The 16,811-nt window shown below is 37.3% G+C and overlaps 2 protein-coding genes across 2 annotated transcripts; both read right to left on the bottom strand.

Annotated features, from left to right (window-relative positions):
- Positions 1 to 3,789: 3,789 nt before the first annotated feature.
- guca1g (guanylate cyclase activator 1g) lies at positions 3,790 to 6,820 on the bottom strand. Its single transcript, XM_053622251.1, has 4 exons — positions 6,249 to 6,820; positions 5,382 to 5,531; positions 4,199 to 4,304; positions 3,790 to 3,987 (listed from the first exon to the last, which is right to left on the bottom strand). The coding sequence occupies exons 1-4, from the start codon at positions 6,447 to 6,449 to the stop codon at positions 3,866 to 3,868; spliced, it is 579 nt and encodes a 192-aa protein (XP_053478226.1). The 5' UTR covers positions 6,450 to 6,820; the 3' UTR covers positions 3,790 to 3,865.
- Positions 6,821 to 13,499: 6,679 nt separating this feature from the next.
- On the bottom strand, positions 13,500 to 16,471 carry LOC128606216 (guanylyl cyclase-activating protein 2-like). Its single transcript, XM_053622250.1, has 4 exons — positions 16,074 to 16,471; positions 14,853 to 15,002; positions 14,462 to 14,561; positions 13,500 to 13,704 (listed from the first exon to the last, which is right to left on the bottom strand). Exons 1-4 carry the CDS (start codon positions 16,275 to 16,277, stop codon positions 13,577 to 13,579), a joined length of 582 nt encoding a protein of 193 aa, XP_053478225.1. The 5' UTR covers positions 16,278 to 16,471; the 3' UTR covers positions 13,500 to 13,576.
- Between the last annotated feature and the right edge of the window lie 340 nt (positions 16,472 to 16,811).

The raw sequence follows: 16,811 nt of genomic DNA, 5'->3' as shown, positions 1-16,811 counted from the left end.
TGTGTGTGTGTGTGTGTGTGTGAACATGTTTCAGTAATACATGCAATTGTGCATTTATCAATCTATAGAAATAAAATATTTATGCCGAAATACACACTACAAGTCAAACATGCACATACATGGGCAAACACACACACACACACACACACACACACACACATACATACATACATACATAGACATACAGACATGCATACACACACATAGACAATGGTGTCTGTATGCACCGCACCTGCACAATCCCCATCTACGTATCCTCTCTCAGAGCCATCACTCGTTCTGGATGAAGAGCAGCTGAAACACCAACTACAGTCTTTTCAGAGGCTCCTCTTGGCAGCTCAGACATCAACTTAAGAGAGCATGCTCAAACATGACATCAGCGTCTGTAGTCTCAAAGGAATGCTGGGAAATGAATTTCTTACAGAGTGTGTAATGAATTGGGGAAAGCTCTATGAGTAGTGATTGAGAATGCTCACTAGATGGCAGTGTTCCATCTCCAAATAAATAAAAACAGTACAGAAGGATGACAGTTTAACAGAAAAACCAATACAATGTGTATTAGTAAGGCATTGGGCCACTACAAGCCACCGGAACAGCTTCTACTGCTTCTATATGTCTCTGGAAGTGTACTGGAGGGAAGAACACAATTCTTCCTAATATTTCCAAAGATATTCCCAAAATAGTTGTGATGGCGACAGAGAACCCCATCGCTGTCTAATACATCATTACAAAATCTCTCATAAGAGTTCAATTGGGCTGAGATCTGAGGACTGTGAAGGCCATAGCATATGGTTTACAACATTTCTATCCTCATCACATCATTCAATGCACTGTACATGGGGGTGGAGTCATCCTGGAAGAAACCACACCCAACAATATAGAAACATTTCCTCAATAAAGGTGACCAGTCAGAAGCAATTTTGCATTAACTTGCACTTCACTATAAGGAAACAAGAGCTGCCAGTACCTCAGTTGAAAATGTAAAATCTGGTTTATAATTTGCTGATGGTTGATAATGGCTGGTTAATGTATGTATCTGAATTTACAAAATATTAGAGCTCTGGGCGTGTAGAAATTTTGTCAGGTGTAATAGCATTCAAACGATTCAAGCACAACGTTATGTCAATAAAAATCTGACCGTAAAAACTGAGAACAAAAATCGGCCTCCTGCTGGAAAAAGCCAACCGTCAACTGTCATGAAGTAAAGCGTAAGCAGGACTATAGACCTCTATGAAATGATCAGACATAAATACAGTGGCTTTCATAAGTATTTACCCCCCTTGAACTGAAATAGACGTGATGTGGAAATGAGCTCATATGTATGAACGTTAGGCTGCACACAATTAGACTGTCCTTGCATCACACATTGAAGATTTTACTCAAATCTGGATAGTGTCTGAAGTAAAAAAGGTTTTTTTCTTCCGTTTTCTGGATATTAAACATACTTATCCGAATACAAATGTCCATCCATCCATCTTCTATACCGCTTACTCCTTTTCAGGGTCACGGGGAACTTGGAGTCTATCCCAGGGAGCATCGGGCACAAGGAGGGGTACACCCTGGACAGGGTGCCAATCCATCGCAGGGCACAATCACATACACATTCACACACCCATTCATACACTACAGACACTTTGGACACGCCAGTCAGCCTACCATGCATGTCTTTGGACTGGCGGAGGAAACCGGAGTACCCAGAGGAAACCCCCGCAGCACGGGGAGAACATGCAAACTCCGCACGCACAGGGCCACGGTGTGAATCAAATTCCCGACCCTGGTGGTGTGAGGCGAACGTACTATGCCACCGTGCACCCCCGATTACAAATTTAATTTAAAAAATAATAATAGCCTGGACACAATATCTACTTGTCCCAGCCTACTGATTTGTCCAACTCGTGATGTTTAAAGCTTACTCTATAGTGCATCCAAATTATACATGAAGATCTGAAGATCTGTGAATATGACTGATAGCTCGATCAGAATTAAAATAGAAAATGAAAGAAGAAGTAGACTTGTTTAGAAGATCACTTTTAGTTTTCAGGAAAACAGTGTATTGTTGTATAGCACTACTAGAACACAACAGCAGAACATTCAACTGATTACGTGACTTCTGATGGAAACGGGTTGCATCATAAATAATTTCAAGGTCTCACAGCGACAAGGTTGAACACGTATGCAATCGTTACTTAAAATGCTATACTTCCTTTTGTAATATTGTAAATAGTTGAATCATTTCAGGTTATAACGCAATAAAATGTGGAAGTTCATTACTTATGCAAGCCGATGTACTGTATGCACTCCAACAACACTGTTATTGATAACCGTGTTAATGAGGAAATAGTAATTTGTTGAAATGTTCATACCTATTGATGTGGTTTTGTTAAGATTTCATTCCTTAGGGTTGCTTAGGCTCTATTTGATATATTTGCTTTTATCGCATATAGGTAAATATAGACTTTTGGTCCATGCACAATACAGAGAGCGTTTAATCAAAGGCAGGTGGCCAAAGCACACACTTTAGCTTCTGTAGCTTCTGTTTTACATGAGAAGATTACTTGTTCTTGACCACTGACTCACAGTGTTAATTCTCTTAGCCTATAAGCTCCTTCACTCAAAACCCCACTAATGTGAGTGCCTCAAGTATGAGAAATCACGCAGGAGGAGTAAATGGACATGGACAAGCATTAGGCCTATTGTGAGCCATAAACACAAAGATACAAGGAACATTTCTTTTCAGTTTATTGTTATACATTATCTACGGTAAATTCGATTAGCCTATTAACGATATGGCCGTCACATGAGAATCAGCTCTAGCGGGGAGGAGTTTTCTTCACACAAAATAGCTGTAACTCAAAACTGTTTGCATGGATTCACAGAAAACTTGAGCAGCATTTTAAGAACTATTTTAAGACGTTTGTGGCATGGTCATCTATAGAGGGCGGAGTTAAATTCAAACAACTTTTTCAAAGGATCAGATCGGATTGAAATTTGGTAGACTGTATCGCTATGCTAAGCTGTAATTCTGTACCTAATAAAGACTGGAAATAATAATAATAAAAAAAAAACATCCATCATCAGCCAATCAGATTTCAGCAGACATTTGACGGGGTTAACATTGAGGTATCATCACAAAACAGATCAGAATTTCCATCTCCTGCCTGGGAGGGATATTTACAAAAATGGGTGTTTGGATCCAACATTGTAACTTGCAGCTAGAAGAAGAAGAAGAAGAAGAAGAAGAAGAAGAAGAAGAAGAAGAAGAAGGAAGAATGAAATGTCAAAAATGCAGAAATTCAGATAACTGAAATGTCTTTAAATAAAACAGAAAACTGTCAACATCCATACAAACAGATCAAATAAGGCATAGTTTTAAATGTACTGTTTAATGTACATGTACAAAAACGAATTACAAGCCACAAAAAAATTCACTGATGAATTAAAAAAATCTTATTTTGCTATTATAGTCACAGATCTTACATTGTGAAACTGTATGTGTTTAACTCTAAGAACTGGTTTGTATTTGTATGCATTATTCAATTTTATTTTCAATTCATCAATTCACTCATTTTATATATTGGAGTAAATGGGAATAAGTTGTTTTACTTTAATGTTAAACGCTCTTATGCAACCACATTTGTCTTTGACACACACACACACATATGTAAATGACATTTCTTAAAAGCACAACATGTCCAGAAACCAGAAGCATAAGTCATTAAAAAAAAACTACCTAAACTAACTACCTAAACTAACTACCTAAATAAATAAACATTGAAAACAAAACAAAACTAAAGTGTTCAAGAAGTTTATTATTTAAAAGCTTATCGTTTTCCTTAAGTCAGAGTTTCTGTTTCTTTGGTAGGCTTCAGTAATTTTTATTCTGGTGTTTGATGAACCAGCGAGTGGGCCGTAGGTCAAGCCTAAGCTGCTCCATCACCCACGTGTCTCTCTCTGCTCCTTCTATAAACTCCTCCAATGAAATCTGACCTACAAAATTTAAATAATAAAAAAAGCACCTTGGTGCACAAATATGAGATTGCACTACTATGAATACATTATTTATAAGTCCTGATTTCTGATTTTAGACCGGACTGTACCGACTTTATTTATTTATTTATTTATTTATTTATTTATTTTCCCTTTCTAATAGTTGTAACAAGCAGGTAATGACAATGAACCATTTGATTTGGGAACTTACCATCATGATTTAGATCAACAAGCTCAAAGATCCTGTCACTTATCTGATCTGGATTGAGTTCTTCAGGGTCTGAAGGGTTCTCATATTTTCTTAATTTGTAGATTATCTAAAGATGGAAGTATCGGGACGATATGGTTAAACATACCCATGCTGTAATGAATAAATAAATAAAAAATCATTTAAATAGTCAACATGTTTCCCATTTCCAGTTTAAAATTAAATTAGACATTTAGACCCCCTGCCACACACACTCACCATCTACTTTAATAGGAACACCTGTACACCTGAACACCTGCTCATTCATGCAGTTATCTAATCATCCAATCATGTGGCAGCAGCACAATGCATCAAATCATGCAGATGCAGGTCAAGACCTGAGGTGGATGGGCTACAAGATGGGCAGAAAAGCTTCTCAGAATGCACAACACATCACACCTTGACGTGGATGAGCTACAACAGCAGTAAACCACGTCAAGTTCTACTCGTGTCAGCCAAGTACAGGAATCTGAGGCTATCATGTGCACAGACTCACCCAAACTGGACAGTTGAATTCAGGTGAGTCTGTGCCCATGATAGCCTCAGATACTTGTTCTTGGCTGACATGAGTGGAACCTGATGTGGTCTACTGCTGTTGTAGCCCGTCCACCTCAAGGTTCGGTGCATTTTGTGCATGCCGAGATGCTTTTCTGTTCACCACGGTTGTAAAGAGTGATTATTTGAGTTATTATATGCTTCCTGGGAGCTCGAACCAATCTGGGCATTTTCCTTTGACCTCTCCCATCAACAAGTTGTTTCCAGCCGCAGAACTGTCGCTCGCTCAATGATTTTTCACACCATTCTGTGTAAACTCTAGAGACTGTTGTGTGTGAAACTCCCAGGAGATCGGCATTTTCTGAAATGCTCAAACCAGAGAATCTGCTACCAACAACCATGCCACAGTTAAAGTCAGAGAGATCACACGTTTTCTTCATTCTGATATTTGATCTTTGCTCTTGACCTGTATCTGCGTGATTTGTTGCATTGAACCGCTGCCACATGATTGGCTGATTAGATAACTGCATGAATGAGCAGGTGTACAGGTGTTCCTATTAAAGTGGATGGTGAGTATATGTGTACTCCTGCTTCAGTATGACAGACGAAGAAAGAATGTGCCACTGATTTCACTACTGCAAGTCAGAATTACCTCAATTACATGTGCCACCTCTTCTCTGTCCAGTCGTCCATTTCCATCCCTGTCATAAACTTTGAAAGACCACTTCAGTTTATCCTCAAGCTTGCCACGAAGGACCAGATGCAGTGCAGCCACATACTCCATAAAGTCTATCGTGTTATCCTCAAAACGTCGGGGTGCACAAAGGGGCAAATGTTAGTCTGAGACCAAAATCGGTATTCGTTGAAGTTCACTAAATTCTTTAAATGTTGAAATGATTTAAAGTAAAGCAGCTTCCTTGAGGGTGGTGGAGTTATAGGAAATAAATCAAAGGTGCAATGGTGTGAGGTGGCCTGTCACAAAGTGGAGTTACTGATGTAACCCTGAAATGATTATTATTTTCCTATAACAGCATGTCCCAACTTGCTTTATTCTTCTTATACCACAGCAATTTGCCAATGATTACACGTTTTACTAATTGAACAATAAAACATTTCTTTTAATCAGTTTAAAATCTGTGAAACAAGCTAGATCCTGTTATCACTCGCAGGAGCCTCTCTTTTTTTCTCTCGAAGTCAGAAGTGCAGCTTGTGATATTACCAAGAACTGCAAACCGCAAAAAAAAAAAAAAAAAAAAGCCAGCTGTCCTGCAGACGTCTGGAGATATATTACGTACAACGAGCTCATTAACATAAACCTTGCACCTGGAAATACTGTCAGAGGTGCTGTTATAGAAGATTAATTAATACCTTCTGACAAATCACGAACAAGAATTCAACAGTGCTGTGGTATAATAATCCATAATTAATCTTATCCGGCTAGAGTGGCTTTACATTACGTCGATAAAACGTCCTGCTCTATGAATCGGATCATATTTACCTGCACCATCATGATACTTACATGATTAGCATCGAATGATCTAAACAAATTCTCCATGTAGGCAGATTCTTCAACAGATGAGTCACAGGTGATCCCGAAGAGCCGTTTGAATTCATGCAGGTGCAGGTTTCCACTTGGGCACTCACTTGCAAACTTCTTGTACATCTCTTGAATCTGAGAAAGAGCTACTTCACTGTTCTCCGCGCCCTGTGATTGTCCCATTATTCTGTAACACAGCTGCGGATTTAGGCAGGTAAAATGGCTTGTGTAAAAATGTTCAATGGTCTATGACGATCCATGACGTTCTAGCCATTGTCTCTTGATGGTACAAGGTGATGTGAGCCCCATTCACTGCTGTTAGTGGATTAAGTCTTGAGTGCTCAGTATTTTTAGACGCAGATTCCAATCCAATCGTGTTTCAATGGTCTCTGCTTAATCCCCAGCTCGTGTGGTAGAGGGTCTCTCATACATATGACGAGACATACTAGATTCTTAAAAATCACTAAAGTTCAATGACTTAGTTATATGTGCAGTAGCCTTTGAAAACCCTTTCACATGGTGAAATATTTATATACATATAAATATATAGTTCTAAAAACTATGAACTGAAATATGTCTCACTTGTTCATGTATCAAAGCAGTTGTAAAATTCGAGCATTTTAAATTCTGGTTACTCCAAAAGTGTGGTACAAGAGCATCATGGACATTTTTTTTTACATACAGGCAGAATCTGATTACGGGGATCAAAAGTAATGAGCGATATGTACTCTCATTACAGTACTCGAGGACTTTTTTGTGTGTGTGTGTGTAATTAAATAATATTATTTTTACTTGGGTTTATTTTTACATAAAATAATAAACTTTGCTACATTTATTTTGTGATCAATATTACAGAGTAAAAAGTTAATAATGTCTTCAACTTCAAAAGACTGTAAGACGATTAAAAGAGTATGTGCAAATTCTAAATAATTCAATTTCAAGATCCAATCGGGGGGGTTAGCACGTTTGCCTCACACTTCAGGGGCTGGGGGTTCGAATCCCACCTCCGCCCTGTGTGGGGGTGGAGTTTGCATTACTCCCCATGCTTCGGGGTTTCCTCCGGGTACTCCGGTTCCTCCCCTAGTACAAAGACATGCATTGTAGGCTGACTGGCATTTCCAATTTGTCCGTATTGTGCAAATGGGTGTATGAATGTGCCCTGCGATGAGTTGATACCCCGTCCCCACTCCTCGTGCCCAAAGTTCCCTGGGATACGCTCCAGGCTCCCTGCGACCTTGTATAGGATAAGTGGTACAGAAAATAGACGGATGGATCCAATCAAAATAAAGCAGGTTCTTGTAGAAAGTGTACTCTCTAAACGCTTAGCAGCAATGTCTGAGACAGTGGAGAAAGACAAGTATAACTGGCCCAATTTATCAGGAATCTTCAGTTTTAAATGCTTCAAAGTAAACAGTGTGAAAATGATCTGCAAATGATGTGAACCAAAACCTGTGGAGAAATCAACATTTCACAGCTCAACATCAACCTGTGGAAACCAGTAAGCAATTAGCCATCTGTGTGAACTAGACTAGCTAGCCAGATATTTTGATCTTTTAGAGTATGAAAGCTCCGTATTAAACCTAACATGTCACTTTCATGTTATTTATACTGTATATATGCTACAGCCTATAGATAATGCTCAAGCTATCGTGGAAGGAGCATATTTGCTAGATAGCTAACTATGTAGCTGGAGACATGTATGAATGAACACGTGCTAGCTAGCTAACAAACCTAGCAAGCTATTGAAACGTCAACAGGATTTTGCTACGCTAGCTAGGCAGCTACAGTTAGCTTTGTTTATGTACTGTTGATAATGTAGGTGGTGTTCACTTCAGAATAGCTCACTTGGCTAGTTAGCATAAGAAGAAAATAGGTCCTAGAACATTTTCAGATTCGTGGTGTCACTTGCAGACATTAAGTAATTTGTACAGTAATTACTTTGTAAGGCGTTACTTTTCTTGATCATATGTCCTCATACAAAACTATACAAAACTTTTTTGAAATTGTGACATTCATTATGTGAGAACATTACACTTAGCTAGCAAAGACATAAACAATTTGAAAACACAATTCATAATCACAGAGTATGAGTTTGAATGGGAAAACAGTTGAGTTTCAGTGGGAAAACAGTAGGAATTCGGCCTGAAATTTTCGGAGGATGAAGAAAACAGCGACATGGCCGATACACCTGTATAAATAGGATATTACCCCAGGACCCCATGTAAATTTAATCCCAAATACAGCTTTAGATATCATTTTTATGGGGGCTTTATCTTTGCTATCTCTAGTATGTATGTTTCACTTGGTAATGTCGATATAATCTACCTTATGAAACGATTTAAGTTACATATTCCAACTGTAATTACTTTTTAGAGTAAAGGCTTAAAAGTACACACTGCATATGCACTTCTCTAGGTAAAAGAGAACGCTATAATAGATGTATGCTTGAAGCTACAACTCCACTGACAAAGAAAGGTACAGTTTAGTACACATATTTTCAGAGAGTATTGACACACTATATTGTTAAACAGTTAAAGGCATCTGTTAAAGTTTTAACTTAAACTGAGTCCTTATATAACATGATATTTGTAGGAAGATAGCCTCGGTGTCAAAGCCTTTTCCCACAGATCACCACACACACACTGTATCTAACACGTAAAATCGTGAAACAACTTTCTAATCACACTTCGAGGCGCCATCTTTTAAACAATGTATTAAAAACATGTGCACTACCTTGTATCTTAAAGATTTTTATTTATGCATACAAACCATCATGCAAATTATAACAATATCATATTTAGCTGGAGTCTGTTAGTTCAACTGAATCTGAATTATTTTCTTTATCAGTAAGATCACATGACAAAAGATCCTGGTTGTGTGAGGACAGCTACAGTGTGACACAGCCATGTAATCCCTGATTTATTGTGATCCCTCCTTGTGCATGTGCAGACATACACACACATGTACACACACGCTTAATTTACTAACACGTCCTTTTTGTTAAGTTGCTCATCAATTTTATTTTGTAAGTTGTTTTAAATGGTCTCTCTTATCGTTAAAAATACTTAGCTGTTTTAAGTTTTAAGGTTAAACTTTATGTTATGAACTGTTTTATTCTGTGACTTGCTCTTCACAGCCACCTTCATGGCCATTTCCTAACCAACATAAGTGCATGTGTTGGAACTATTCGCTGAATTTGTAGCCTTGCATGTGCTGCCATCTTCTGGAATTTGTTGCATATTACATGTGAAATGTTTAAAGTAATGAAAATGTTCTCAATAATAATAATAATAATAATAATAATAATAATAATAAGTGGAGGCAAGTGGACCGGGAATCGAACCGCCAACCCTGTGATTAGTGGACAACCCGCTCTATCACTCTACCACCTATGCCAGTGAAGATGAAGATGATGATACAGATGATGATGATGATGATGATGAGCTTCTGTTGAGCAAGATGTTTTCTATCTTTCTGCAATTGTTTGTCTTTTCTGTCTTTCTTGCATCTTCAGTAAGTACTTTATCCTGGTCAAGATGGAGGTGGTCTGGATACTATCCCAGGAACAGTGGGTGTAAGGCAGGAATACTGTATGGGACACCAGTTCATCAGAAGTGCACCATGCACACACACATTCAAACACTCATTCACACCTAGGGGCAATTATGCAGAGCCAATACACCTACCACCATGCTTTTTGGTAGGTTGGAGGAAACCAGAGACCCTGGAGAAAACCCATGCAGTCATACAAAGTGTAACCCGAGCTCAGGAACAGGGACCGGCCCTGGCAAAAGCTTGACTTTTCTGAACCCCTCTGTTTTAACTCTGTCAGATACCATACAATGTTAAGTTTAGATGAAGTTTAGATGATGTCTTATTGCAGAACATACCCACATCTATCTAATTTTAAACTGCTAGAATTTCAAATTGCATCTTAGAGGTACACTTTTCTGTTTTTTTTTTTTTTACTCAGACACCAGGAAGTGTGCAAACTTTTGCACCCAACTTTACTCCCATCCATTGAAACTGTTTGTCCAGCATTTAAAGCCAAGTTAATTAAGGGAGATTTGACACTAGCTTTCTGTGTGCTGGACTCGTGTCAAGGGACAATCAGGTTGAAAACAATAGCTTACTCATTATCCCTTATGCAATACGATGTTATTAGTCACATAAATCTGTTACATAACCAGCTCATCTTACCCTGAGTCCCACTCCATCCGGGGGCATTTTAATCCTTCTGCACCCAATTTGCCCACTAGCCATTTCAGCCTGCAGAATAGTGATGCCTTGTTCGTAAGCGAGTCGACTCTTTTGAGCTGATTCTTTTATGTGGATTGGCACCCTGCACAGGGTGTACCCCGCCTTGTGCCCCATGCTCCCTAGGATATGCTCCATGTTCCCCGCGATCCTGAAGAATAAGCGGTATAGAAGATGGATGGATGGATGGTTCTTCCTGTTGTTTTAAAGCTCAAAGGCACAATCACTTTTCTCAAATTGGCTACAATAAAGTGGCAAACACTTACAGATCTGATCCAGTAATGTTGGGACTGTGCAGTTAACCCATATAAACAGACACAGATTTCAAGCTCAGAATATGGAGTGCAGAGAACACACCCACACACACCCACACACACCCACACACACACAGTGTAGTGTTTGTGTTGAGAATAAAACAAGTTAAATGAATAACTAATTCCTATGTGATTTTTTTTATTATTATTTATTTAGTAGAACAGAATTGTATTGTCCCATGTCAAACAGTTATTATAGTTAATACAAATAGATTTTCAGGCTCTTGTGCAGTGCCACTTTTCATGTAAAACCACTTGAATTAGGGCACAGGGCACTGCACAAGAGCCTGGAAATTGTGCTCAATGTTATCTAAGCAAGTATTTATTTCTCATGGGCCCCCTGACTGGTTCTTGGTACCTAGTCCACTCCATTTAAGAAATCCTGCAATCGCCCCTGCAATCAGCCCACAGTGCATGTATTTGGACTTGGGGAGAAAACTGGAGTACCGGGAAGAAACCCCCAAGACACAGGGAGAGTATGCAGGCTCCACACACACAGGGAAAAGGTAGGATTTGAACCCCCAACCCTGGAGGTATGAATATAATATGGAGGTAAAATATAATATTGTCGGTCATCTCCATGATTAGGCTCCTCGGCCCACAATGGTATATTTCTATTGATTTTCTAGCCTTAATATCTTGCCCACCATATTAAAAAATAACCTCAATACCACCTTATTAAAAAATAACCACTATGCCAACTTGGTACTCCGTAATACCAAAATTTACTGAGGAAAATGTAAAGGAGCCGTTACAGAGTCCAATGAGTCGACTCTTATTGGTGAATCAAGCCATCTGGAGACCCATCACCATTAGTACCTGTGCCAATCCAAAGAGGATAATCCATGAATCACATATTTATGACAAATCCTACAAAAGGCTTTGCACACAAGAGCAGATGAGCTGGCTGGTATGATGATGTCATGCTCAATATAAGATACAAGATATATTTTAAAATATATAAGATATATTTTGGGAAGCGGTCAAGCAGATCACAGTAAGGTGATATATAAGTTTAACTCTAGCATTTCCTGTATAATGTCAAAATGATTATAACTGAACAACACATAAATGTGTGTGTGTGTGAGAGAGAGAGAGAGAGAGAGAGAGAATACTGTATGCAAGTGGAGCTCAGATTGAGATCATGGTTTACTCTCTCTTGGTGTAATCATTGCATTTTCATCTTAACAGTGTAGAACTAATTCTATTAATTCTTTGTCCCAAAGGGTCCTAAAGATCAATCATTCAGGGAACCAACATCGGCAAATAAATATCAGGTTACTCAGGTAAATATGTGTTAGAAACTATATGCTCTATTGGTGCAATCGCATTATCTACACACTCATGGATATTCTTTTAAGCACTAATGTTACCTATAACTACGAAAAACAGGGTCTGGAGCTTTTAATACCACGTCACCCTTATGAGGATGGAAAGTTATTGTCTTGTCTATTCTTATTTGTGATGAAATCTGGTTTGCGCTGTTGAAACAGTAGATGTCTGATGTGAAATCATTTTAGCAAGCTTTTGAAGCACTGTTTCAGTACTGTCTTAGTCAGGAGTGAAATTAGGAGGGAGTACAGGGTAGCAGAGCTCAAATACTATAAAATAAAGGAAATGAAAATCAATAGTACTACTACTACTACTACTACTACTACTACTAATAATAATAATAATAATAATAATAATAATAATATTAATAATAATAATGTATATAATAATGTGTTCCAGTCAAGCTCTTAAGATTGATTAAGTACTGTATACTGATTAAGAGATTAAGTACTGTATCATGCATCTTTAACAGAAAAAAATCAGAAGAATAAAAAAGAAAACTGACATTATAATCATGAGAAGCAGAAATATCAAAACTTGTTTTTTTCACAATATCGTATCAATGCTTTCGAACTCCTGACAATTAAATTTGTGGTATTGTTCTCAATTTTTTTTTGTCGCTTCTCCATCATAGATTCATAATAATCCTAATTGAATCCCTGGTTATAGTTATATTAACCCTTTCATGCACAGTGTCCACAGTTATCGACACATGCATTTAATATATTTCAGCTTTGAAATCTCTTGGAGTGAAATTGTGAGCTTTTATAGATGGGCATGGAGTGTAAATAGGTTTAGTCTTGGTGGACTAGATCTGCTACACTGCTGCTGCTGCTGCTGCTACTGCTGAGCGAGTACGAATACTTGCTCTGAGAGACATGGACACACATATAAAAGAAGAGAAGCCTGCTGCTGCTGCAAAGGGTACGGAAGGAGAAGCCCCCCCGTAGCAGATCTAGACGGTGGTGCTGGGGAGGAGGAGGGTAGGGTATGAAATTTATTAGCACGCACAGGCCGTAATCTTGCGAGTTGCTTGGGATTAAAAAGGGTTTAAATGGGTGGAGAGGCGTGTTGAGGGAGCCAATCAGGGCTCAGATAGAGTTTCATGGCTGAACTGGGCAGATAGATAGATAGATAGATAGATAGATAGATCGATAGATCGATAGATAGGATAGATAAATAAATACAACTCATAGGCATAAAAAAATTATATTTTATTACTTTTTTATTGAGACATTATAGCTATACTGAACACATACTGAATGTATAGAAAGTCCATGATTAATGCCATCTATTAAAAACAATTTTCTTATCATACATACTGATAGTATTTGTGGAGAAAAAAAAATCTAGTACAATACAGCTGATATTGGAGCATTCAGGATTTCCTGCAGAGACATTTTCATCTCAGAAATGAGCACTTTTCCTCCTCTGTTCCGCCACCCAAATATACGGATTCATGTCTAAACGCAACATGTTAAGAATCCATGGATCTTTCTGCGCGCCTGATAAAAACTCCTGCAGTGTAATCTGACCTAAGAGAGACACACAGTCATCTAAACATTCAGTAGACTGGTAAAAATAAAAAAATTAAAAAGTCAAAGAGCACAAGAAGACTTTATAGAGCATTACATGTGGATTGTTCTGTACAGAAGCCCTGAACTGCAAGGTGTGTGTTCTGTTATTTTGACTTTGCAACTCATTATTTCAAGATATTATCTCATTATTGTGACTTACTTACTCATCTTACTCATTATTATAACTTAGTAATTCATTATTATGACTTAGTAACTCATTACTAATGCATTATTTCAAGATATAATCTCATTATTCCAACTTACCTAGCAACTCTTTATTATGGCTAACACTTTATTCCAAGATAGTATGGTGTTATTATAACTTTACTACAACATACTTACTAGCCATTCAAAAAGTTATCTTGGTATTTGATTTTGATTTACTAACTCATTATTTCAAGATAATATCCATTATTATGACTTACTAACTTGCTATTTGGACAAGTGAGTACACGAATTATTAGGTCATAATAACAAGCTATGAAGTTATAATAAAGAGTTCGTATTACAGCTTATTACTAAGTCATCATAACTAGATCATATCATGAGATATGAGATAACATCTTGAAATAACAAGTCATAACAATGAGTTAGTAAGTTGGTCTTTTGAGTTATTAAGTCATAATAATGAGATAATATCATGAAATAGTATTTATTCCATTAATTTAATGCACAAAGACATAAATAATTATCATGCAAGTTCAGATTTACTCACCATCTCCATCCATATCTACCACTTTGAAGATTCTTTCACAGATTTCATCAAGGGATACCTCTGAATCTTTCCTGCCTATCCTCCTGACACAATATATAATCTGAAGTGAGAAAGTTAATAGTTTGTAACTGGAACAGTCTAAATATCCATCTAATAGAACACCTTCTTTGTAGTATTGTATTAAATGAATCTTAACTTAAAATCTGTGAGTAAACCATGCGTTATCAATCTTGTGGTTAATTTTCCATTAGTTTATTCATTCATAAACACTTTATTGTGATTAGTCATCTGGTCTCAGATAACAATTTACAGAAGAATTTGAATTTGGGTCTAAAGAACATAAAAATAGAAATAAGTAGAAGATTTAAAAAAAGGGGGGGAAAGGACCTACTTCAACAATCGCCCTGAGTTCAGCTCTGTCTATGAAGCCGTTGCCATCCTTGTCGTAGACTTTGAATGACCATCTTAGCTGGTGCTCTAAATCTCCCCTGAACACCAAATTCAGAGCAGCCACAAACTCCAAGAAGTCAATAGTGTTGTCCTGAAGGATAGACAGCAAATATGGCTTTCATGCTAGAGTATATAAATGGAGTAATATTACTTCAGATCTACCAGAGAAACATGGTCTCGCAATTTAAAATTTGTAACACATGGTTAAGGTTTAAGTAGAGTTAGCACTCTTACCGTCATATCACTTCATTCTCATCCAACCACATCAACTTCATTCTTTCAAATGTGTACAAATTTCTCATGAGATCTGATCAACCTAACCAGAGCATTATAAACTATATTCATTGGTTACCATTCACAAATTCTTTCCTTGTTATAAAAAAAAAACATGCTTCAACTCATCGGTTAATAGTGTGTTACACCAGAAGAATCTAAACTAGAAAACTAGTCTAGCTTTATTTATTTTTTTAGTTCTTAGCTTTTCATAAATTTTGCAGATAAAAAAAATACCATAAATGTTGGTTAATAGTTCATTTCCAGGCTATTTCTTGCCTTCTAGGTTCCATCTTTGGTCCTTTGCACTCTCAGAAATAATGGTATCAGACTGTACGTCTCCTTGTTGGCAGAGTGACTCTATCAATGGTACGTATTTCGCAACTTTGATATGTATCTTTATACCTCTAAAAAAAAACTTATGGTCCATAATTGAACCTTAAGGACCACTAAAAGCACCCCTCATAATAGAGACATGTCGTATTAAAGGCACTAATTACAATATGTACATTTTATGGTACCACTCTAGCGTCAAGGAGAAGTAAAGTTTGGTACCTTTATTTTAGACAATGGGATAGAACCTACAGGACAAAAAAGAACCTGGAAATAATCTATTAACAAACCTTTATGGAAAAATGGGTTTCTAATACATTTTGCAATGGAACACATGCAACAGTAGTAAATAGGCGATTAAAATGCACTAATAACAAGTCATTTTAAAGCATTTCTGAAAAGAAAAGAAAAAAAACATCGAACTTTTGTATTATACGTAATATGTTTACGTTTTTATTCTTCTCTGGTCTGTATTGTCCAGTGGGACTATTGGTATCCGGTACATGCACTAAACACGTGTATGTCTTTAGAAAGACCAAAAAAAGCTACTTCTCACCCCATTCTTGTCAAAGGCACGAAACATATTCTCTGCGTACTCTGATGCTTCCCCAGAGGGTCCCACTCCGAAAAACTTCTTAAATTCATGCAAAAACAACAGGCCGCTAGGGCACTCAGTCACAAACTTTTTATACATGTCCTGAAGTGTAATGACATCAATCTCCGCATGTTCGGTTTTCTCCATGTGCTGAGTTTGTCCCATGTTTACTCTTTACAGTGTGTGGTTCTAAAATCCCATCCTGAATCCTGCTCTCACCATGCAGCCAGATTGCTAAGAAAGTTTAATGGAGATTAGTCTTGAGATGGAGAGAATGAAGAGAGAGGAGGAGACCCAGTGGAGGGGGTCTGCGTTAGATAAAGTCACACAGTCAGAGCATGGACAGCGCTCTTCAGCAGTTCTCTGTTTCTTTGTATGTGTTACCTAGAAAATTGATTATTAGACAGCAGACAACGTGTACAGGATAATAATAATAATAATAATAATAATAATAATAATAATTATTATTATTATTATTATTATTATTATTATTATTATTATTATTATTATTACTATTATTTATTCAGTAATGACACACCTTCATCAACGATGCTATAAACGGTCTAAGACAAAAGAAATGCCAAAAAAAAAAAATTGTTAAATGACAACCCATTGTAAATTTGTTCCTTAATAGACTCAAATACATAATATCAAGAAATAGAACAAAGTGATAAAGGTACGATTAGTACCCACTGTAAA

This window comes from Ictalurus furcatus, chromosome 4 (assembly GCF_023375685.1).
Source record: "Ictalurus furcatus strain D&B chromosome 4, Billie_1.0, whole genome shotgun sequence".
NCBI lineage: Eukaryota > Metazoa > Chordata > Actinopteri > Siluriformes > Ictaluridae > Ictalurus > Ictalurus furcatus.
Note: the sequence above shows the minus strand (reverse complement) of the source record. Positions and strands in the feature narration are given on the sequence as shown.

Coding starts and splice junctions, on each gene's coding strand:
- guca1g (XM_053622251.1), bottom strand. CDS start 6,449: ATGGGACAATCACAGGGCGCGGAGAACAGTGAAGTAGCTCTTTCTCAG. Junction 5,532..6,248: donor GATCATTCGATGCTAATCAT/GTAAGTATCATG, acceptor CGACGTTTTGAG/GATAACACGATAGACTTTAT. Junction 3,988..4,198: donor TGTTGATCTAAATCATGATG/GTAAGTTCCCAA, acceptor TAAATTTTGTAG/GTCAGATTTCATTGGAGGAG.
- LOC128606216 (XM_053622250.1), bottom strand. CDS start 16,277: ATGGGACAAACTCAGCACATGGAGAAAACCGAACATGCGGAGATTGAT. Junction 14,562..14,852: donor AACTCAGGGCGATTGTTGAA/GTAGGTCCTTTC, acceptor TTCTCACTTCAG/ATTATATATTGTGTCAGGAG. Junction 13,705..14,461: donor GGTAGATATGGATGGAGATG/GTGAGTAAATCT, acceptor TGTCTCTCTTAG/GTCAGATTACACTGCAGGAG.